This window comes from Semicossyphus pulcher, unplaced genomic scaffold (assembly GCF_022749685.1).
Source record: "Semicossyphus pulcher isolate SPU_LCO1_2020_fin unplaced genomic scaffold, fSemPul1.0.p SCAF_7, whole genome shotgun sequence".
Classification (NCBI taxonomy): Eukaryota; Metazoa; Chordata; class Actinopteri; order Labriformes; family Labridae; genus Semicossyphus; species Semicossyphus pulcher.
The window spans coordinates 17,746,265-17,771,334 of NW_027211748.1; the positions used below are offsets into that span (position 1 = coordinate 17,746,265).

A 25,070-nucleotide genomic window follows, 5' to 3' on the forward strand; every position below is an offset into this window, starting at 1 on the left:
GACCGGTCCGCCGTCTCTCCCAAAGGACGAGAGAATGTTCTCCCGCACAGCGGCTACCTGTTCACAGAGTTTCTGCTCAAAGTTAAGGAATCCTCTCAAGTCACAGGAGGCTCTGCAGATATCAGCTTGACATTCTTAATGTTTGTTTTAGCCTTTTTTTATTTGGGAGGAATTTTGCTGAAACTATTGAAAGTTACATTTGGTGAGTGTAAGCACGTAAAGTTAAGATTTTCACTTCCCTGGGGTTTGATCGGGCTTTGGCTGGAGTTACAAATTCCAGCTTTCGACTTGTTTTGAAAATACAGAGCTTATTGAGAACAAACAGAATTACGAGCCGTTTCATTCTCAAGTAATAAAAGCAGGATTAATGTTTGTACAATGTTTTCTTCCCTGGGATATGTGACCTCTGGCAAGATTATTGCGTTGATCTCTGTATCAAGTATCTCGTATCTTGCTAGTTTATTTTTACTGGAAAGATGTGCATTATTTTTTTTAATCATTTAATTTGCAAGTGTTGTTGCTGTCGGCTTTCCCAGGACTTGTTAATGTTTCAATTCCCTGTTTGCTGATAGAAGGCAATAAAAACCACATACCTTTTACTCTCAAGGCCATTTCATCTGAATCTGGGGCTGCTTTTGGAGACAAAGTCAGCATCCCACTGTGAAAACAGTCACTCTATCCACTGCGCCACAGAGCCTCATCAGTTTTATCGTCACTATTAGTATCCTGACATGCTTTTGACACCACCTCAGTCATTTCTTGATCTGAGTCATTGCATTTTACATTTTACATGCTCATCAAATGTTAACGGCAGTGAGAGGATGAAATATTGCCTTGACGTGGAGAAGTGGCAGCGCAGCACTCTGCATTTAAGACTGATGTTGTGAGCTGAGATGTCTTCTCTGTCCGGCAGTAGTTTATTCCATACATCACAGAGACAAGCCCCATTTACCTGAGCATTTACTGAGGCAGTTCAATTCAACGGGGGGGTTGCTCAAGGTCAAAACATCGGCATCGTTACCCAAGTAATGAGTCATTGTTCCCTCTGGTCATCTCTCTTTACTACCCCTGCAACGTCACTGTCCGCTGTGTGTAACGCTGAGAAACACCGAGTTAGCCGGGAGAAGGGATTGCACACAGAAAAAATAAAAGTTAAAGAGACGAGAGGGCAGAAACTGAAATGAAAGAGAGGGGAAGAGAAGAGGAAATGAAAGACTGACAGCAACAATATTTCTCAATCATACCTCCCCCTCTGGTCTCAGCAGCATCGTCTGCATCGTTATTTATCCATACAGGTCAGGCCTGCACACAGCTCACTGACTCTCCCTCACTGTTACACGCACGCTGTCGGGGCACCATTGAACATTTGAAAAGTAATTTTCCATGTCGGCCATTATTCAAAACATCACAGTGAGAGAATGATGATTATAGCCAAGGATCCTCAAAATTTTGACTTATGACAGTATGACAGCAATAAAGAAACTAGTCTCTACTTTGGTCTGCGTGTTGGTCGCTCACACACACACACAATAAGAGATGACTGAGCTGACTTTGGGCCTGTATGTAAGTCTCAGTGGTGTGACCCCTCTCGGGCGGGGGCGTGAGAACCGCCACGAACAAAGAGCAGGGCTGTTACAGCGTGACAGAATTACAGAGTGACTCGAGACTCATGACTGCAAAAGTGCTAATGCCCGACTCGGCTTTGGTGTGAAAATATGCCTTTGAGCTCGCTACAGGTGAGAGGCGGGCTAAAGTGTAGAGTCGCAAGCACAACTGCAATCATCTGGTCAGGTTAATACCAGAAAGAAAAGTCCTGAATGACATGCTTATTCATTTATATACGACCCATATTTTTTAAAATGATAATCTTGAAGATTTTCATTTGAATAAATGTCTGTTAAGTCACTATCTGTCGCCGAATGAGGTAACACAATGTCTGCGGCGACTTTCACAGAAAAAAATCACAAGCAGCGCCCAGTTAGTGACGCATTTTCCATCATCCAGCAGTGGTTGGTCTGCCAGAGAGGGTAGTCGGAGCTAAGTGGCTGCTTTTCTGGTCTCTGCAAGTGTTGCGAGTAAACAGTAATCTACTATGGCTGAACAAACAAAGAAAAGATCGATGACTACAGATACAACTTCAAAAATAAGTGAAAATCCAAAGAAAAAGAAACAAATTGGATGCTCAGATGAAGGCAAACAGTCTGAAAAGGAAAGCGACCGTCAGCGAGGAAATCAAGAGTTACAACCGGAGTCAACCCTGGACCTCACACGTGCAACACTGTAAATTTGGGAAGTGTGCTCCCGCAATCCTTTTTTTTTTAAAAATACTAAATGATAAACTCATAAATCACTTGTGTTTCAATGCAAGAAGGCATTAAGATGTCCCCTACTGTTCTGTAAGGAGTTGGCATAACTGACTCAAAATTTAAGTGCACCCGCTGAATTAAAAATCACTTTCAAGTGATCCAGATCCCACGGTGCACTTCTGAACCTTGGTATTTTCCTTTATACATTACAACCTTCCAAGAGCACACTGAGAGCATGTGTAAAGCTGCAGCGATATGACTGTCATAATCCATATTTTGCAGGATTGGCAGAACACAATAAGGAGCCAGTATATGAAATAATCATAATTAATGCTCGACCTTCCTTTGCTCTGCTTAAAACTATAATCCAGATCGACTTAGTGGTTTAATGACTTTACCATTCTCCCTGCCGCTCTGCTCAGTGTATTATGACAACTTTATGTGGATGCAAAGTCACATGTACTTAAAGTCATGCGGGGGAGTGTATGGCTTTTCTTTTGAAATGCAAAAAACAGGAAGTTTTTGCTTATGAAGTTAATTTTTCAACCTTTATTTTTCCAGGCAAGGTTGACCGAAACGTGACATGTTTTTTAAGCAACGCTCAGCTGAAATTTCTCACATGTGCAGAGTTCCCCGGGAAAGCTACAGTCCTCTCATATCAGTCACTGTGCAGCCTTGCTGGTTCTGTGCCTTGCTCAGGGGCACCACACAGAATAAAGTCTACAGAAGCTCTGCAGCTTTCTTGGTCACTTTCTTCAGATTTTATCATTTGATTCCAAACAGCAACATTGTGACGTGACACCTTCAGGCTACCGCTGCCCCATTAAGGAGAGGGATCATTAGTCTCCGTCTGTTTGGTGCTGCCCCAGTGTTTTCTCGTGGAGTGCGGCTGATACGAACTTGATGTATCGCTAGGCTACAAACAATACTCTAAAAATAGAGCCGAGCTGACAACATTTCTCCGTGAGGGTGTGTGTGTGTGTGTGTGTTTTTACTGAGTGTGTTGGCGTCGGGGAATATGTGTGTATGGTTGTACTTTAGTGTTCACATGTATGTACAAGTTGTCCAGCACATCCTCAGGGTCCCGGAGGAGCAGATTGAAGGAGTTATTTGATTAAATATGATGTGTGCTTCTTTTCTCTACCAGCCTCTGCAACAGCACTGTAAAGACTTCCTCTGGTTAAAAGGAAAAAGGCTGAAGGACGAAGACTAAGGTTTTACAAATCTGACAAAAAGAAAAACACTTATATAAGGAGAAAACTCTGATCAAATTAAGATTACGATTCTTATTAGTTTACAATTTAAATCATATAAACTTAAAGCTACGGTGAGGAACTTTCTGTTTGTGTTGATTATGGCGCCCCCTGTGGTCAAAACTGTATCTTTTACATTTGTTGATTTTATCCTGTACATGCTTAAGTTGTGGTATTGAACAAAAAAACTCATCCTGCTTTCTTTAACAGTCATATGTATCAGTCACTTTAAATTTCTGCCCTGGAAATATAAACAAAGGCAGCGTGCAGTTTATCACTTCGTCTGACACCTACCCCCCCCCTGCCAGCAGTTTCAGGCATTAAATAACTATATAGAAATAATCAATCTCGTCACTGATGGTCTGGTTTGCTTTTGTAGCTCATATAGAGACATCAGAATTCATTTCAGTCTGTTTCATAACCTTCTTAAGCTTTAAGTCAACTACAATGCTCCAAATATAATGTTAACACTATATCTAACTGATGAACATCATTGCAACAATTCAAATTCACATTTATAATAGAATCTGTTTGGAGATATTTTCCAATAAAAACAGTTGGAAAGACTCAAAGACAGCATATCAGCTCATGAGGTTATCAGTTTCGCTTTGGCAGAGATTCCTTACTTTCAGAAGATACAACTTGGCAACAAACCATTGAAGTCCTGGTTTGAAAATAAATATCTGTCTCTCTTCGCCCTGTCCTACTATACCAAGACTCCACCAGTTGTTTACCTTGGCGGTCTGCCATTTCACTCTGGACAGGTAGCGTAGTAGCGGCTTGCTCGGGCTTGTAGGCTGGGAGCAGCTGTCCACACGTTTGTGTGAACCTACATTGTTTTGGTTTGTCAGAACAAAACAAAGAGCTTAAAGGGGGCTTAGCGCCGAGGAGAGGCGCAGACTCAGGTGTTGGTTTACGGTGGAAACATCAACAGTAGTAACCTTATCAGAGTAGTGGCAATCAGTTTAATATTATCATTACAAATATTGCTTAATGCCGCTTAAAAGTGGAATAGCAAGCAATCTAATTATGTCAAAGATGTTATAATAGCATGTGGTACAAGCTAAAACACTAGCATGGTTAAAGGTCTGCTTCCCGTCCTTTTCACTGTGTAAATGTATGCAGTGAAGTGGTGTAACGGTAAAGCCCCATAGAAAAGAATCCCTGGCATGAGTCTGTGTGGTACTTGACTCTGTGGTGAGCAGCTACAACACAGAGCACCGGATCACAGAGAGGAGACGACTTCATGCAAAGCACGTCTGCCGGTGAGAACAGCAGCTCGCTGTTGTGCGTCTTACTACTCCACGAACTGAGCGAATCCAAACTACTGTGTCCTATTTTGCCCCCCCAAACACTAACAATGTGATTAATCTCATCCCATTCATGTGCGCTTCGTGTCATGTTGGTGCTGTTTGTTTGTGCAGGCTGCAGCGTTCCTCACGATACAGTGCAAAGGAGGGGTAGAAAAAGAAAACCTTTCTTTGCGCAGGAGAAAAAGTCCCTACGGGTAGATTACGCAAGCCCAGTCGATGATATCATCAAATCAGCGTGGACGGAGAAAAAAAGGAAGGGTGGGTGTAAGAAAGATGGGACTCAAACAAGGGATAGAAAGGCTGTATTTGAGTGAGTGGGGATCTGCTTTAATGCCAGTGTAATGGCTAAGGACGGCCTTAATCCTCCCGCCGGCAAGTTCTGGAGCTTTTTTCTTGAAAGTTTCTAATGAAATCAACTCCTGTGATGACTCGCCTCCACATGACAAAATTACAATCAACCGAGAAAGAAATCCATCCTCACAGCTCATCGACATGGAAGGCTGAGCAGGGAAGCCCTGTCCATCTAAATCATGTACATTAACTGGAAGTGCAAGAAGGGGGAAAGTGCTTGAGGTCAAACTGGCCTGCAGGCACGCAGGGCAGACATATATGTGGACAGTGTCCATATTTAGCTCTATGGATAAACACCAACAACGAAATGTTCATTAAAGTCACATTTTAGCCATCAGTCATCATTACGTGAATGAGGCTTTTGATGGGGCAATTTATTATTTCTTTATTTGATTATAGGATTGATTTTCTCTGCTAGCTCATTGGGACACGGATGACTAACTCATTAAGAGAGGGAGATAGAAGTGTAGCGTTAAAGTCGATAAATGCCAGATATGTCTTACAATATAAGCGGGGTTCAGGTCACACTTTTTGCTGAATTGCTGAACTGCACACTTTCTTATTTAAAAACGCATTCCTTGCATTTTTTTCACCTTGTTGAGTTTACATTAAGATAGATCTGCTCCTCTATGACACTGCCAATACCAGGAAACCTCAGAGTTTGCAAATGTTTATGTATGAATTATTGAAGCAAACAACCGTATTTGCTTTTGGATAGATTGGAATAAAAGCTTCAAGAAACCAGCAGCAGCGGCAGCAGCAAGAATAAAAAGAAGGAAGGGTGTAAGAAAAAAGCTAAAGAGAAAGCGAGATGGAGAAAGAAACCGAGTGGAAAAGAAAAGACTTATCTTACCTTCAAGCACTGTGAGCTTGGCGCTGGTGTTGATCTCGCCAGCACTGTTGGTGGCTGTGCACTCGTAAATGGCTTCGTCTCTGTGTGTGCGCAGTGGCTGGATCCGCAGTACGGAGCCTGAGCCATCATCAAACTCAATCACCTAGGAGAGCCGGAGCAGAGCAAAAGGGCAGGAATGTTATTTTTAGGTGCCTCATTTTCTTTTCCTAGGATATCGGTTTATTGCAACATCTAAATAATGTTTGTTTAGACTTGCAGATTTTCTTTGTTTCTGATCTGAGGTAAAGACATTCAGGTTTTACAGCTTCTCAAAGCTTATTTTCATGTCTTTCTTCTACACTAGACCTTCCACAAGGTGCAATACTGGTCTTTTCTTCTCACTAGGGATGCACGATATTGGGATTTTTGCCGGTATCCGATATGCCGATATATTCCAACCGTTTTTGCTGATTACCGATTTCGATACCGATATATTAGGAACATGTTTTTTTCCACCTAATAGCAGAGAACATCAAGTCTCCCCTGTAGTGTTATTGATATCATGCCTACTCTTATTGTAGTGGCCAAAAACTGCCATAAAGCAGACATCTTCACGCTTGATGGAAGAGGCGTTGTACAAAAGGTCACGTGTCTGATCACTCACGTTTCTGAGCGCAGCTGTATGCAGCATCCCCCCGAAAAACGGCAGTGAGGGAGACATGCCCGGACTTGTTTACCGCACCTACTACGGAGACATCAGTGATCGCCGACGGACTCTTTTTATCGTGTGTACGTCCATGAATATCTAAGTTAGTTTTGCACTGATGTTTATGTTACTCTCTGTTAGCGTCGGCTTCAGCCTCGAGTGTATTTTCAGGGTGTTTGATGTTGTTAAGTCCGGTAAAGTGATGAGAATGTGACCTAACTGTTAGCTAGTTAAGAGTTGTGAAAGTTGTTTAACATCAAGCATTAAGTCAAGCTTTTTTCAGGGAATCGCCGAGCATTTAGGCCCTACTTTCACTAAAATATAGATAATATAATCCTCAAGTGACATTTCACCATGATTTAAAAATGTGCAACATAACAGTTTCAGATCCAAAAGTTGTGATTCAAAGCAAGGATCACATCAAGTAATAGCAGCCAGGAGCAAACCCCAATAGTACCACCAACTAGCTCAGCTACATTATGTTACAAAGAAGAGGCCGGTCAGAAACAGTGCGAGTTCCCACCTAAGGCACTTCTTCTGTTCATATTGGTTCAAAAGAGGGAGGGGAAATACATCAAGTAATACATCAAGGGGATGTATGGCCAGAGATGGAGGAGCAGAGGAGCAGGAGGGGAAGGATGAGGGTGTGGAGAGACTGAAGGAGATGAAGAGGACTATATAAATCAAGATGGAGGGAGATTAAAGAGAAGGGAAGCCTGTCTGGTCTCGCTTGGAGAGGAGAAGAGTTGGTGTGATGCTCAATAACAGGGCAATTGATTGTGTGTGCTTTGTGAGCGTGTGCTTAGTGTTAACACCGTGAGAAGTAATGCATGTGCGGATGTGTCTGTGTTAATGAGGGAGGTCTATAAAGGCGGTCTAAAGCCCAAGCCTGTAATGTTTGTGTCACGTGTTGCGTTCGTGCCTGCTCGTATTTATGCGTGTACGTGTGGGTGTGTACGTGAGCGTTCAGAGATCTGAAAGTCACGCATGAGTGCTCACCTCAAAGCGCTGGGAGCTGACTTTCTTGCCTTTCTTCATCCAGGTGATTCTGGGTTTTGGCTCCCCGGCGGCCTGGCACACAAACGACGCTACTCCACCCGAGATGCCCGTCTGATCCTCCGGGGATTTGACGAAACTTGGCATGCCTGGGGAAGACGGAGCGAAAGGGGGCAAGAGGAGGAAGGGAAGTGATAAAAAGAGGGAGTGACGGGCAAAGAGGGAGAGGGGGAAGGAGAGCAGAAGGGAGGGGGAGAGGTGAGGGTGATGTTAGTGCCTATTGTCAGTCATGCTGGCATGTAAAACTTGGTTATCTATGGGTATCACTTTCTCCACACAAAGGCTACAAATAGAGGAAACCCACGGTGCGCTGTGCACACCTGCAGCTCAGACATGGGAGAAACATCCCGTCTTTGTGCGCCTGCCTGTCAACATATCATGTGGAATTTCTCACTTCTGCTTTGACACACCATTTAAAACAGAGAGCAGACAATGGAGCTGCAGTGCTGTCTATTGAATAGGGATGTCACGATAGCACGTTGATGCGGTTATAGTACAATGGTAGCTTTTGATAGCATGGCAAAAATAAAGAAGTTCTGCCCACACAAAATTGGTGTAATTTCCCTTTTTTTATGACCAAGCTGCACACTGCCGGTACAGAGAAAGTCTCTGAACAAATACCAACATATTTAAAATACTGTTAACAGTCAGAGAGATATAATGAGCAGGATGTTCCTCAAAAAGAATCTCTCTCAATCATCAGTTCTGACCCACTACAAGTGTTTTGTGTCTATATCTGCTGGCACTCTGCCCTCTGCCTGTATTTTTCTTATTTTCTTGCTGGGTTCGGGACATTTCTGGATATCAATCATTGGGTATTGTTGTAAAGCCCCCAGGCCAACCGTCCACAGGTCTGAACTGAAAGAACAGGGCGGCAAAGAGGCCACACACAGCCAGCAGGATGAAGCGTTGATTCGGCTGCATTCAAACAAAATCCGGCACCTTCCTGCAGGGTCGTGCGGTGTTGTGGGTTTTTTTTTATTTGTGCTTTAGAAAGCAACCGCCATGAAACATTAAAAAAACAAAACATTTTATTTCTCTGATTTGTCGCTTTGTTCTCGATTACACCACTCTCTCCTCACTTCCTATGTCAATTGACCACAGACTCTCTTTTGCTCAAGGACAATCTGAGAGTTGCTCTTAGAATCAGAATCAGCTTAACTGGCCAAGTATGTGGGCACATGGAAGGAATTTGACTCCGTATACAAAAATATTCAACAAATTATTAATATATATATATTACAATGTTACAATTTCATTTAGCATACGCTTTTGTCCAAAGCAACGTACATCTAAGAGTTGATGATCAATGCATTCATACCCGATGGCTATGCCACTGGGAGCAACTGTGCCCAAGGACACTTCGACATGTGACTGTAGCGGTCAGAGATTGAACCCCCACCCTTCAATTGAGAGACAACGACTCTACCACAGAGACACAGCCGCCCCATATAAATATATATTCATATATGAACCCGATGTTTAGTAGTTCCTCTCTGGTAAATGTGGCCAGAGAGGAAGAGCAGAAGAGTAAACAACTTATTTATCGGATCTATCGAATGTAAAATGAACAGAGATTGTATCGCTTGTTTTTTGTGCCAACCCGACCATTGAACATGAGTGATTGCATTAAATACATAGAATTAGATAAGCAGATAATCATCCACATAAGAGGTCTGCAAACAAAGCACAGAAACAAGTGAAAGAATGCAGGTAAATTAGACTAGTTATATAGTATTAAAGCAGACATGTTTGGCTTATGAGACATTAAATGACTTGTCCTGAGCTGATATCCAAACAACTCTCCTCCTGTAAAGTGTGCTCTCTTCGTAACATTTTAGATAATGTGTGTTTACAACAACACAGTGGGCTCCCTTGGAGAACTCCTTTAAATGTGGTTCTACTGTTTGCCTTGAGGGTGTTTTTTACCAAGCGCCACACCCAACATCATTATGCGCAGGACAATGGAGTGTGTGTTTCAGTGACAGCCCGTCTAAGTTGACACGATGCCACAATGAGCGTACCTTAGCTCGGCGCTAAAGCCGCCATGCTTTGTGCTTTATTTGCAGCCTCAGACGCGCATAATACGAGTCTGGCTTCAACAACATAATACAATGTCCCTATTACCAGCTCAGTCAGCTCGTGTTTCATCTCCAGAGTCATTAAAGAGGGAGGTGGGGAACACCTAAACCACAGTGGTGACGAGCGGACCGCCCCGTGGAGACACGCACAAAGGGGTGAATCATTATGCTGTGTACACAGAGGAGACGCCAGCCTCCCCTCGCTGAGCACTCGCTGGGGAAAAGCCAGCAATGGCTGCCACCATTCTTTTCCTTTTATGTGTTCTAATATAACATTGATGGGGGAAGGAGGGGTGAGGAGGGGGGGGTCAATGTCTAGTTAGCATAGCATTGAACCCGTCTCTGATATAGATAGGGCCTTTAGCGAGCACATTCTCCAGGTCTACAGGTTATATGGCCAACCTCTGCCCTCACTTGGCTAGAGAGGGGTTGTTGTCTGTCCTTGCTCGAGGACATCGCTGAAGAGGAGCTTTCGGTACACAATGAAAGAGATACAGCACGCATGCAGGCGGTGAAATGCTGTGCATACATTACACTTTGATGTGAGGGGGTTATGCATATTCAAATGCAACTGGTTGGAGGGACAGAGCAACCGGAGGAAATGTGAGATGTGGCTTATGATACTAATAATGAAATACTCTCAACATATTCATACAATCAGACGAGAACATGTACTTTCTCGCTAAATGATTGGATCAAATTAATTGCAAACTCAAGTAGCTAATAAGGTTGGGCGTCATTAGTGATTAAAGAAGACCATACAGACAGACAGACCAACAGCATCATCAAAACAAACGCATCATAGAAACTAGGGCTGTCAATGAATAATCTAAATTCGAGTATATAACCGAATTCTAATAAAAAACGGATATTCGGACATTAAAATTAATATTGGATGTGAAAAAAATCAGCTCTACCATGGCTGCTTATTTTAGTCTATCTGAAACAAGCTAATAAAACACCCGTGTGGTAATGATGGCGGAGAATTCAAATCCCAGCCCGGCTGGAGACAGAGAGAGGGAGCGAGAGAGAGGGATTCTCACCCGCAGCATAACAGACAGGTGTAGACATGTTTACCTTTAAATAAAATATACCTGTCACAGCACAGCTAGTTTCGGAGCGCTGAATGTCCAAATGAATGGAAGTCTATGCTGATCTTTTAAAAGGCATGTTTATGTTGAAATCTTGGCACGCAAGTTTGTCTCTCGTTGTATTGGTATGTCCTCGCAAAAATAGATATTCGAATAGTTCGAGCCTTTGTGATTTTTTAGAAGGAAAAATCGAACGTCAATTTTGACAGCACTAATAGAAACACATTGAGGGATACCATCTCTATACGACTTAGAAGAGTACAATGCAGGACTCCAGCTGATATTAATGACACTCTAAATGATCCATTTTATGACCTGTTTTTCTTGCGCTAAGTTACTGTCAAATAACTTTCAAATTAGCAAAAGAGATTAAAGCTAGCATCCCATGTCCTTTGGTTAAAAAGCAATTACTCTAAGCTAACAAAGACAAAACAAAAACACAATCAAATCCACAGCATTTTACATAACGCTGACAGGCTCGAGTGGACTGTAGTGCACTGCAGTGTGTGAGTAGGCACTTGTACGTGCTTGGCGATACACTGTAATCCAACACATCCACCCATCCATCTGTGGCCTCTGACCCCTTCACAGTACCTAAACCCACCTGACATTTGAATGATATTTTCGTGGTGGTTCTCAAAGGGACACGACTTCGACTGCAGCAGCAGCAGCAGCAGCAGCAGCACAGCGATAAATCCTTTTCTATAGCATGAGAATGTGACCCACACACACAAGCAGGCGGCAGCAGGGGAGCTGTGCTAATGATTCAGACCTGATAAGCTCTTGAGAGTGTATGCCTGAGCATGCGTCTGTGCGTGCATGGGTGCCGAGATGGAATCCTCGAGACCTGATTATCATCATTCTGACTTCCAAGGCTTCCTGCTAACATCTGTCCATAGCGCTTCCATTTAAGTTGCTGTGCAGGCTTTTCACGTTGCCGCTAAGATGGAGGATCAGGCAGCTTTAGAGAGTCCTCGGCACATGCTTCAAATTACAGGATGAAAGCTCGTGTAGTGCCACAAACATTTAAGCGAGGAACCGCTGGATCTAAGAAATCATAAGGATTTTTAGGGATAAGTGGAGGAAAGGGAAAACTGGCCCTCGCTGAGCTTTTCCAGTATTAATCCTCTTAAACAAGATTCCCCCCTGAATTTTGTGGGTTAACCTATGACTCAGAGGCGAAACTATGGCAAATTCAGAGCTGTCCGTCCTTAATCCTGATCTAACCAAGCAGTCAATCGCGAAATCTCGGTGCTTCTAACACACTCCAACAGCATTTATTTTTGGACTAAGACTTTGCAGAGTTCCTCCATCACTGCGAGCACCACTGGCGAGCGAGCATATCAAACTGTTCCGTTTTGTCAGTTCTTTTCTTAGAGAGACAGAATCCAGACTCGACCCTTTTTTCTCTGCCTGTGTCCCATTTTCCTGGCTGTCAGGCACTTGTCACATGAAAACAATGGCAGGGACCAAGTGGAAAACACATAAGCCTACCTATGCAAATCCTTCACTCAGCCAGTGACTGCAGGCTTTGAGCTGCACTCTTTCTAAGCTTTGATACATCACATTCAGAAGTCCTATCTTGACACACGAGGCTTTAACGCATGCTCTCTTCTCTCAGCAGAAAGCGCTGCCACAACCGTCACGCTTCCTGTTGGTTGCAAGGTGATATAGTTTTGGGATTTCGGTAACCATCTCATGAATTCACCACATTTGCAGGACTTCATTCGCACCAAGATTCGGGCATCATGTACACGCCTAAATTGGGTTATGAAAATCAGAGCAGATAAACATATTTAGCTTACAAGTCAATCACTAAATCTATTGGCTTTAATTAACAAATGCAAAACAGTTTTGCTCAGCACAAACAGGCCAGTGGAAAAACAACGTTTGCTGTTGGTAGAGCAAAAAGGCTTTCATGTTAACGAACAGAAAACACGAGCTAATCAAAGCAAAAAGCGGACCTCTCCTCTCTTAGCTTGTGGGACTAATAAGGTGTTTGCTGTGCGCTACAAACAGTCTGATATTAACCCGATTATCATAACAATAGCAAATCATAGGGTTGTTAGCTAAAATAATACCTGATGTTTACATGCTAATAAAAAGTGCTAGCCTAATCTAGTCGTAGGTGTTTGTAGTAATTAGCCTTCCTGCTGCCGTGAACACAAACCAGGTGTATTCTCACCAAAAATCACAACACTACTTATGAAATGTAAATTTGGGGATGACAATTGACAAATCTGCATAGATTTCCAGTTCAGACAGCACAGAGGAAGCCGAGAGGCTGCTGATTGCTCTGTGTGGGGGGCGTTAAACAGCTCCTCACAGTTAGCATAATGCCCGCAGCGGTATTTGTTTGGTCTGAGGTCATTAGACAGATGAAAGGTAAGTGGGGGGTTCCCAGGCTCCGGTATTGCTACAGGTGTTCACTGGATAGATGTCAAGGTGCTGGGGCAGGTGAATAGGAACACCTGTTGGTGTAATATAACAGTAAAGGACTTTGTGAAGGACTGCACAAGAACTAATGAATATCAGTCATATTTGGGACATGCACAGAGGTGAGCCTTTAAGAGGCTGAAGAAAATGGAAATTGCTTCACTTAAATATTAATTTGAATAAAGTGTTTTTCTTTTCTGCCCCCGCTCAAAGCACTGAGACTGCATTATACATTTCCTGAGCCATCACACAGTTCTCTTTTGTCCCTTGTCGGGGGCCTCAGAGCAAGGCTAGTAATAAATGCAGAGACAGCAGGGGGAGTCGTGTAAATGGCACTTGTGTGGCTAACAATTAGCGTATTCCCAAGCCTGCCAGAGTGCCCAATGAGAGCTACTCTCTGGTGTAGAGTATCAGGGATCGATACACACGCGGCAGAGAGAAAACCATTAATTCTTATTAATAATGGATTAGCAAGTTATCATTTTCATGAGGCAACACTTAGTGGAAATTTGTCTGATGGCATCAGCTCTGGTTGTTTTAATGGAACACTTCCATTAAGGCCTTTTCGGCCCATTAGCAGGCAACTTGTTTGCAATTAATTCCATATAAAGCTGCCTCCCCTGCAAGTTATTTACCCCGATAAAGCCAACGGCTCTTCAGGCTGTTTGTTTAAACCAATAAACATAATGTTTGCTATCTACACCTCTCTTTCACAGCTGAGCACTGAGGAGCATTGTGATATTGCTTTTCCAAATGACTCGTGTACATAGCACGTGTTACGTGGAGGGACGCATGAACTGAATAATATGAAGCAGAGGCTCTCATAATCATCTCCCTGTGGTCGATGTGTTTCAGGTCAACACAATTTATTTCTGTGAAATCTGTCAGATTGAGTTCATGAGGTGTAAGGTGAGTGATGCAGTAAGAATGTGTTAAACTCTGCTAATTTAGACTAAACTTTCCGTGGCACGAAGGCTCAGTGAACAGCATTGTCTCTTCACACTTACAACATCCTGGATTCAAACACAACTAGGTCATATACAGGTGGAGTTTGCTTATTTCTTCACATGTTTGAACAGGCTTGTGCTGGATGGTCTGGTTTGGTTGCACTATACACTCCCTCTCATCGACAGTCAGCGCACACTGCACTCCCTCCTGATAACAAACCAAAGAAACTTTCTTTCTCTCTTTGGAGAATGATAGTGAAGTGGCTGAAGATTGATAGAGCTTTATAAGCTTTATCAGAACTTCAGTGAAATCACAAGAGCTGTGTGATTCATCATCAGTGAGATACTGTACTTAAGACAAAATGTCTAAACCTATGGAAGAGAAAGGGAGGGAAAAAAAACATCAAACTTTCAATACCCTCGTGGACCACGGAGACGGGCTTTCAATCAGGCCTTCCAGTGAATTATTCAAGACGGCGGAGAAGAACAAGAACTCTAAGTGCAATTACCCTTCACTCCTCTCTTCCCAGTGTGAGCAACATTAATGTAATGGCTTTCATCTTCTCAAGCCGATTATGAACAAGGGAGGCATCTCTCAAGGCTGCTTTCTCTTCCCTCTTGTCTGTCAGTCAATATGTGGCATTTGAAAAAACTAAACAAAAAAGGGAAAAACCACACTGTGCTTTGGTGACCGATGCCTGGAGTGGGCCTTTAAAAGCGACTGTTTAAAAAACATGCGAGGATAAATGCTTCATTGTGTACCTGGTATCACACGATTGTCTGAGGTTTTATATTACTGTGGTATTTAAACTGGCGCCCAACCTAAATCTTGATCCTAAGTCAGAGATGACTCACTGCTTGTGGCTTTTTTCAACACACCTGATTCCTTGAGGGAAAGTTTTAACAGTCTCAGATAAAGGCAGACATTGTTCTATGATTTCTTTGTTCTACTTTGTAAGATAAAGCTGCTATTGTTGCTGTTTTATATGAGAAGAAAACATGCTGCTTAGATGAAATGTGGGTTCTTAAGTGGGGGCATACTATACTATATCTTTTACAGTTTCCTTCTGTCAATGCTGACACCTATAATTTCTTGCTGGCTGGAGACCCACCATATAATTACGTGAAGATAACTGATGCCCGCCACACCGTGCGGACAATGCAAATGCGTAATCACTCTGTCTCTGATGAACAGGCTCCTTATTAAAGTATGTGGCCTAAAACCTACAAGAGAAGCCTGCTAATGTTAGCCGCACTGCAAAGCTCATCTGCATAACCCGGAGGCTACATCACCTCCGATGTTCGCTGCGCTTGATGAAATGGTCTCATTTGCACTGTCATGAAACTAAGTGTTTTTCCATTCTGGAGCTGTGAAGGACGACTGACTGCTGCATTTGAAGGCGTGTGTGGGCGGCTAGCAGTGTCAACCTGGGGACACTCGCATGCAAAACAAGACGAAGAGGGATTTTGAATGCAGCTTGAATATGTAATATAGAATATAGCGTGCCACCTTTGTAATGGAAATCCAAAGTACTCTGTAAAGTTGCAGTGGGAGTATAAAAGGAGATTTGGGCATCTGATGGAGGGCTTTGTTAATGCTGCTGGGTAAAGTCCAATGGTCACCTTGGCTCAGACCCTCACATTAATAGACCAGTGTGGGGAAAATGTTAAGTGTGTTAAGTGATCCCAGGAGGTGGCCGGTTGGTAGCTCCGCTGCTCAGATGGCTCCTAGCTTCTTCAGAGATCCCATTTTGGGGTTAGCTCACCATCCATCACCGCGCACCCCCTCGCGACCCCACTAAACTCATTAATTTGCCTCCCCTAGATTAGCCCTCCCTCAGAGACCACAAAGAGCCCCTACCATTGTTCTCGTCGTCTCACCCGCACGGCCCGGAGGTCTTAAGTAATTCAACTCTCCCCTAGCCAAAAACTGAGGCAGAAATTAAATCATGGTACCGTAGGGACGTGGAGCAACAAAGAAACTCTGCCTGTACATGTGCCAACGGGCTCTTTGTTGCTTCCCTTATGATTTAGCTTCTTTGAAAAGCTAAGGTGACCATTTACCCATGAAATAGTTCCCACTTGAGATCCAACTGTGCTTTATGCCGCTCCATGTCCACAGGCTGTTTGGATTGAGCTAAACGCCTTTAAATGCACCTTGGAGGATGCTCCAAAAGTAAACAATACACGGGTGTCTGGCAATGTGCCTGTAAGAAATTTGGTTACGTCCCATCTATCACGTATTTCTCCAGTCCTCACAGAGTCTGATCACTGATTAGGATGTGACAAATATCTTCATCCCTTAATGCTTCTTATAAAAACAACACAAATTAAAATCCACAATTAAATCAAAACTCTTGATTATTTCAATTTAAAGTAAGTGAGAATGTAATAAGTAATACGTAAAAAGGAAAAGTGGGTAATTGAAGTGTCATTACTCAATCAAGTCGTCACTATGAAAGCACAATTAAAACGTCATCTTTTCTAGAAGGACACTGGTGGTTCCCGTCGTCCTGTGGCGTTGCCAAACGCGGGACACAGTGCGGAGTTTGGGTGACTGCCTCTGGCCCCGCAATTGAGCTCCCTAATTAAACTATTAATCTCACACCATTAACCTCCGATGACCCTTTCCTCCCTCCATTCTGACATTGCTGCACTCGCTTATGAAAACAACTTCCAATCAAATCTCCACAACCTCTAGATTACGTTTCTCCATCACTTTATCTCGCTGATTTTATTCTCACATATACTCCCCACCCCCCCACTGCTTTCTGCGGAGCTCATTTTCCATGGTTTAGTTCTCCCTCCACCTCAGCCTCTCTCTCTCATCGTGCCTCTCTGTATGATGCGTGTGGACCACAGCTGTGTGCTAACTGCATTACTCTCCAAGTGGCTCTCCAAGGTGGATATGGTTACTTTTAATTAAAAAAGAATCAATTTCTATCCCTGTCAGTTTTTGAACTGGGTGACCATATGGACACTTAAAAATACAATCCAATTTCCAGCCCCCGAGCCCCCCGTCTGGCCATCTCTCTGCGAACCACTTTGGCACGTCCATCACATCAGTCCAGCGTGGGAGGAAGAAATTGGCAAATCAATCGAAGGAGCTTGTCTTATAGGTTAATTTTTTCAAACGCACTGACACTGCTATTTAGGGATATTTCTGTCTAAAGCCAAGGGTACATGTATAATTAGCAAAGTGGCTCGACGGGAAACCTCTTAGTGTAGTCACTGGACAATAAAGAAACACAATGGCTTTGAACATTTCTATAGAACTGAAATACGACAATTAATCTATTGATGTTACAGCGCGTCGGGGACCACAAATAAGATACTAAAAGGTTGCAGCATGAAAAGTCACTTCAACTTATTAAGCTAATTATGGTGCCATTGTAATCCTGCTGCCGCTGGGAGTGAAGAGAGCAGGCTCGGGCACAAAGGCTTCACTGGTGTTGCTGCATCTCACACGAAAAGACACCCGAGATTATAACATGGTAGCCACCAGAGGAGACACATACATCAAAAGCTTATTAAAGCCAATGAAATAACTCACAATGACAGCACTACAAAAAGATAACCATTACATTTAAGTGCTGGGTATGTGTGACTTTGAGGCTGACCTTGCGGGCCACTGGCCCTATTGTGTACAAGGAGGCTGTATGGGGAGCTGGTAGATTAGGCTGAGCTCCCCGGGGATCGATGGGACGTCTGCGATCAGCACTCAGAGTAATCACGCTGTATTGTGTGCCTTCTCAATGACGCTATAAGATGAATGATGTCATGTGGCCATAACACTGATAGTGCTGCTGCAGGATTTCTTGTACTTATTTGTGCTTCTAAATCATGATGGAGTGAACCATCTTAAGAGTCAGGCCAAACAAACAACCCATATGATGTAGCCACCCTAAAGCAGCACGCAACGCACTGTAAAACAATACCCTTTAAGTATGTTACATGCTAACGCTTGTGCTAGCTGTTGTTGCTTTGCCTGCTCAACTTTTTCAAGGAGGACACAAGGACACCAGACCGAATGCATGTAATCAGAAACTTGCCAGGCACCCCGCCCATAATATCTGTCTGGTGTCAGCCCTGTAATACAGGAAATCCAAACCAGAACTATCAAGTTCACATAACTAAGTTGCATACAAATTACAGGCATCAAATGCACACAACCCTACCATTAGTGGTAGGTGTTATTTTTGCCCCCCAACTGTCTTATTTTAATTCTACGTCTGTTTGCTTTACAGTCTGGGTAATGGTAGGTTCAGGCCTCTTTTTCATGTGTGCTTGCATCAAACTACAACCAGAAGTTAACCTCGGACCAGAGCCAGGCTTTTCCATCAGTTATATTTGATTTTTCTTTAATGCTCAAATTCCACCGAGTACCTCGATCCATGTATCAGTGTTTGGATGTATCTTCAAGTGAAACAGTTTGTGCCACATTGACCCAAGCAGAGTCTCTTTGTCTGTTAATTAAAACGCTTGGCTCTGTGTTTTTATCCGTAAATGATATAATTACCTAAATTAGAGGGTAATTTTGCTCTCATGGAGACAGAGACACTGAGCAAAACGACTGGATTTACAAAAGTAAAAATGCTATAGAACATTATCCACATTAACCCTTTGTTTGTAGACAGAACACAGTACAACACATGCTAGCTAGCTGTGTCTAGACATGTGTGCATCTTTAAATACCTCTATTGTCTGGGAAACAGTAATCGTATAGTTGGCCAAAATAGACAGCAGATACGACCATGAGTAAAAATGTTTTGTAAAATCTTAAATGGCTTGTAACCATCCTGATTGTTTAATTAATATTGACCTTAGCAGCTATTATACACGATTGTAGCAGCACATTCAAACTCTGGGTCAGACTGGGCTTCTGCAAATAATAACTTGCAACTTCACTTCCCCTGATATAACCGATTTTTCTTGATGAGCCCTTGAAAGCGAGTCAACAGCATCTTTTTTTGTTTATTCCCAGGGTGGCAATTAAAATGCATGCGCAGAAGAGCAAAGGTGCACGACATAACATGACAATAAATACATTCCTGGCGCTGTAGATATAATTTGCTCTGCTACTTTTAATTCAAATTTCCAGAACTCTTAGTATTCCGAGTTTGTTATTTTATACCCGAAAGCAATGGGGCACAGTAGATGTACTGTAACTGATGGCTATAGTTTTGGAAAAGAAGCACGAATGGATTTGAGTCAATGCGTGTCACTGTGTAACTCTGGGGATGGATTCAGTGCAGTGGGGCACATCTTTCAAGTCTTGCTTAAGTACTTGTGCTTCAGTCAGGGTTTGATTTGGTCCGATCACATTACAGGCAGAGCAAAGACACTCTTGTCGGACCAAAAGAAAAAACGACAGGAGCGAAAAACTTTTCTGCAAGGTCAAGTTCACACTGTCACCGCGCGGAGCTCCAGACGCACGGCAACAGACAGAGATGATAACACAGGGCTGAGCGAGACAAGGCAAAGGGGACAGAAAAACAAATCCTCCCGGACCCGGGTATTAAAGGACAGGACAGTTGGCGTGGTCGGGCGGGGGTGGGGTGGGAGGGGTCGGGGTATAATTGAATTACAGTGACCGTATGACAGCACTATAGGTGAGGTCATGTGTTGAATTAATTCTGTCCCTGACCCCGTCTGTGGCAGGGCAGAGCCTCTTGCCTGGCCCCGAGACCCGAAGCGCAGCAACGGTGACACATCTTTCTGAGCTCCTTCTCCCAGCCAAAACCGTCATTCAGATTGACAGCCGGTCACGGAGGCCGATGGCGCTTCAATGCCTGCGCTTATTTTTAGTAGAAAACTGTCTATACTTCGGGACGTGCGTTAGACAAGCTGCTATTTCTGTTTGCCGCAATACACCAAAGACATCAAATGTAAATGGAATCTATAGTCTATTTTGAATGAGGCGCCGCACTGCACAGCATGACAGCTTTTTCTAGGTGATTGCATGCCTATTTAATTAATGTGCAAAGACTGTCATTTGAAATGAGGGAAATGTCACCCATTGTATGTATTTTTCATAACGTTTGGAGCAATTGAGGGACTTAAGTGCTCCGACGATCAAAAAAATCATACATATCAATATATCAGATTGTGAGGATGGAGTTACTTACTGTCTGCCAGAGAGGAGAACACCACGCAGCTGAGTAGAAGCAGGAACAGCAACGCCCCTCTGGGCAGGAGGGGCACTGCCAGGTGAATATTAGGCACCATGTTCCAAGTTGGCACTGCTCCCTCCTCGGTCCCCTGCTAGACACGTCCCACACTGACAGGATCAAAGACTAACACCTGGGAGAGCAAACACATGCAGAACAGGAGTAACATTAGTATTCAAACTCACCGTATATTTGCATAGATTTGAATGAGCATAATAACACAGTACAGCGGAAATATCAAACAAATATTGTAGACCAGAAGGAGAGAGGATAGTTGTGTAAGAAAACAGCCGCGCGCAAATCTGGAAATCTAAGGTCACGACAAACAAGGCGATGATAACCTTAACAAAATCCTGCTCAGGGCTAAGGAAAGGGAGCTGAATGTAACACGCGAGCTATATGAGCAGGAAGCAGATGCATTACAATGCTACAAATCATGCGAAGAACAAAGGGGAGGTCAGGACGCAGGATTAAGCTCCTCGCTCTCCTCTCTCACAATGGGGATCAGTTAAAAACCCAGAGGACCTCCTAAACAGTCCTCCCTCGGGACGACCGCCCACTTAATGTTCCCCATTAAGAAATTGGAACTGTGTCTTCCAGATGGGCTCAAATCACACAAAGTGGCATGATCTCATAATATGACAACACGCGTGCATACATAAACAGTGAACACACGACACACCCCGAGGGGGACATGGTTGGTCAACAAAGCAGCAGCAGGTGTACCACAAATTAACCATAATTAACCAAGCTATAAAACGCAGAGCCCGGCGCCAATTTCTCTAGCAGTGGGTGGAAACACAAAAACAAAAGCTGCCCTTCAATTTAAACCAAACAAGCAGTGCTTTTTTGTCTTTTTAGGAATTAGATTTAGCGCAGGAAATGACTCAGGCAACTGATAAGATTCGGATCGATGACCTTAAGTTTGTTACAGTCTGCAGATTCAACGTCTAATGCTCTTATAAACAGCTACTGTGTATCCCCATAAACTGGCCTAACTAAATTTCTTATCCCTACGCTCATGCCCATGGCCATCTGCGATGAGTAATCATAACGCTGCAAAGCAGACCACAATTCGGGAAGGACAGATATCTCTTTAATTTAAAGCAGTATCTCCAGAGGACTTCAGGAAAAAAAAGGAGGTAAAATGAGAAAAGTTTTTGAAGTTTGAAAGTAAGCCTACTTTTGTCTTCAAGGGCTGCCTGACAATGATTCTGTACTGAGATTTTTACAAGAGGCCTGTTGGAATTGAATTGAAAACTTTCTCAGCTCGTCGGTTCAGGCTCGCTGTTGAGCTGAAAGTGATGACTGAACAAAACTGATTGGTGATATTTTTGAGAAGAGAAAGAGAGACGTGCACAATGAGGAATATCTCCAAGGCTCACTGGGTGGCCGGTCAGCTTTAGTCTATTCAGTGCAGCCAAATAAGTTAAAGTGTCAGGAGCACAATGCCTCCAGTATCCTGTGGGAAAAAAACAACATTTCCATTCTTAAGCCTGTGGAGGTGTTCAGCGGCCCATTACTCATGTGGCTATTTCAATGCGTGTGGAGCAACAGTGAAAAAAAGTGCTCGCACCGGGCACTTCTTTGACCACCCTCTTTGTGAAACAACTCTGTGAGGCAGAGGAGTGAGCACGGCGAAAACTCAAGAGTCTCTTTATCTGAGCTCTGCTTTTAACGTCTTTCGACAAGTCGCTCCGCAAAGGAAGACAAGGGAAAATGAGGAGCAATGTTTTGTTGTGAGTCATAGTGCAGCGCCTCACCTGGGCACGGTTGCAGACAGGTATCATTGACGGCTAGCTCTTCTTCACTGTTTGTCATATACAGGAATGTGCCTCCAGGTTTTTATGCCTACTAAACCAATTTGCTATGAAACACACCTCACATCGAAGGAATTTCCAAACACTGCGCGCAGCCAACATCATCTTTCATCAGTGAAAGTTCAAGCTGTGATCGTATCAGGCTGTATCCCACTCCTGCCTGCACGTAGCTTTTTGGAGACGTACCCCGAAGTGTGGCTTAAATTATTAAAAACCTATGGAAAAGAATGTTTCCTCTTGTGTCTTCACCTTCACTGGTAATGAGACAGCAGCTCATTGTTGATGTGTTAAGCTGTAGCTGTCTGAGGAAGAAAAAAGATACACAAATAACACTGCTCTGGGTGCCAAAGAACTGGATCACTTCCCCTCTCTGCAGCCAGAATGAAAGACATCAAGGCCTCATTTTTATTTCAAGCTAATACCCCAAGTTAGCTTTGCAGAAATTAGTCGAACTCGCATCAAGTTTGTTGGCTGACAAATGTGTTTTGACACTCATTTTTTATGTATGCCAGCGTTGCGTTGGTTCATGTCGGTGGGTAGAGGAAGTGAGCGAGGCTGATAAAGTTGGCTACTCGCCGTGCTCCAAACCCTTGGCGGTGGAGGGATATCTTTTACAGCAGATGCCAGAGAGAGGCAGATGCTTTTCATCTTCAATGAGACAAATTCCTAGAGCGAGGTTTATTCTTTATTTATTTCGCTACTTATTAATCCATGTGCAGCTCGGTGCCTCCCAGCTGCACGCAAACACTATGGGACAAGACTTTGCCACTATGTGCATTTGTTCTGTGGCGGCAGGGCCACTGAGTGAAGGACAGGGCACCAACAGGGACACGCTGCAGCGTTATCCAGAATCAGAGCTAAGGCTCGGCACACAGGAAGACATTGTTTGCTACTTTGTGGGAGAGAGGCAGGAAAACATTGAAAAGACGTAGGGGTGGATGTCTGCCCTTGTGAGATTGTGTGCGAATCCTTCTGCCTCTGTAAAGATTTAATTGTGAAGCCTCGTTAGCGCGTCAGAGTCAGAGAGGGGAGCGCGTGCGAGAGTTAGCGCGGCATAATCACGGCTAAAACGATCCTCCAGATTATTTCAGCAGAAATTGAGATCCTAATTAATAATCACAATCACAACAATTAGGCAGGATGAATTCAGGAGCTAAATTGTTTTACAGCTTGAGTAGATTATGTAAATTAATACAGTTTGAAACTGCAGAGCACAAACTAAAACAATGTCTCATAAACCAGTATGCCACAGTCTACATATTTATAGAACTGCCACCGATTAATTAAGGCAATCTAACTGAGAAGAATTAGACTGAATTTAATTATCGCTCAATTCCGTCTGACACTGCATCTTTTTTTAAGTAGGGATTGTTGGCACTCCTACATCTGTTGCCTTTTTGTTCGCCATTTTCTGGTGTTAGATTTAGTCACAGCTGGAGCTCAGGCTGGTTCAGTAAGGTTAGAGTTAGCACTCTTGTGCAAGTCTATGAAGAATGGCATTCATATTGTAAATATAGTGTAAAAGCACAGTGACTGGCACTACCATTAGAAGAAGAAGATGATACACCTTTTTTAATCCCTGAGGGGAAATTCAATGTTTTCACTCTGTTATTACAAACATGCTACACACACATAGGCCCAAATTAACACATACACACTAAAATAATTGACGTTTTTCAGACCTGAGAAGACACGCCAAGACATGCCGATTGTCTGTTCTCCCATTGCCAGTGAAGTATATGAGTGAGGCACCCCGAGCAGTGGGGGATTCGGTGCCTTGCTCAAGGAAATGAAACGGCACCTCTCCAGCTACCAGCCCGAGTTTCCATGCTTGGTCCATACCGGGACTTGAACCGGCCACCCTCCAGTTCCCAAGCCGAGCCCCCTACAGACTGAGCTACCATCTACCCTGAATTATGTCTTGACTTGGATTTGTTACTTCCCTCTATTATTCCTTATAACACAAACACCTGGAGAAACAAAGGCTGTGTTTGATACATTCAGGCTTCCTTAGTTGGTTCACATGGAGCAACCATACATCAGATTGTAGGAGTTTTTAAATCAGATAAAGTGGTGATTCAGAGTTCTGCCACCTGGCTGAACACAATTTATGCTGCAGCTTTAAGTCCTGTGTTACAATATTTCAGTGTGTCAAAAACATGAAAGTATATAGGAGCCTATAGTGGCAACTTTTAATCTGAACACACGGAAACTGTGAAAGAGAACAGAAGGTTATTTAAGTGTCAGTGAAGTTGAAATAACTCCAAGCTTAATCAATCAGCCACTTGTCGAGTCCTTTAGAGAGAAGCCGGAGTGTCTCAGTAACGCAGAGCGTGACATTTACTGTATATACAGTACACTCTGTATTATAGGCCGACGACTAAGAGGTTTAGTGAAGTAATTAACAAGGGAACAAAGGGATGTGAACATCTCCAACGGTAAACTGTGGAGGACAAAAGAGCTGTTGCGTGAGTTAAGCAGGGAGGAGAATATAACAGAAATTACACACCTATCCTGTTTGCTTATTTGCCACCCACATCATGCGCCTGTCATTCACGCTACTAAACCCCCCCCCCCCCGTGTGTTTCCGTGTGTGTGGCAAGGGAGTGGCCACCCATACAGAAGTGGTAGTCTCCAAACAGACAATGTGAGACACAGCTGTGCAGAGAGAGAGAGAGAGAGAGAGAGAGAGAGCACAGAGGCTGAGT

The 25,070-nt window shown here is 43.4% G+C and overlaps 1 protein-coding gene across 11 annotated transcripts in view; it reads right to left on the reverse strand.

Moving 5' to 3' along the window:
* The window catches only part of LOC138611277 (receptor-type tyrosine-protein phosphatase F), a 170,603-nt gene that overhangs the window by 91,803 nt on the left and 53,730 nt on the right, over nt 1-25,070 (reverse strand). For all 11 annotated transcript variants that reach the window (XM_069684267.1, XM_069684266.1, XM_069684271.1 and 8 more), the window contains exons 2-4: nt 20,501-20,675; nt 7,761-7,906; nt 6,077-6,218 (exon numbers count right to left, since the gene is read on the reverse strand). In XM_069684267.1, the coding sequence (XP_069540368.1) occupies nt 6,077-6,218; nt 7,761-7,906; nt 20,501-20,600 (388 nt within the window). In that variant the 5' untranslated portion in view covers nt 20,601-20,675. The remainder of the gene's footprint in view (nt 1-6,076; nt 6,219-7,760; nt 7,907-20,500; nt 20,676-25,070) is intronic.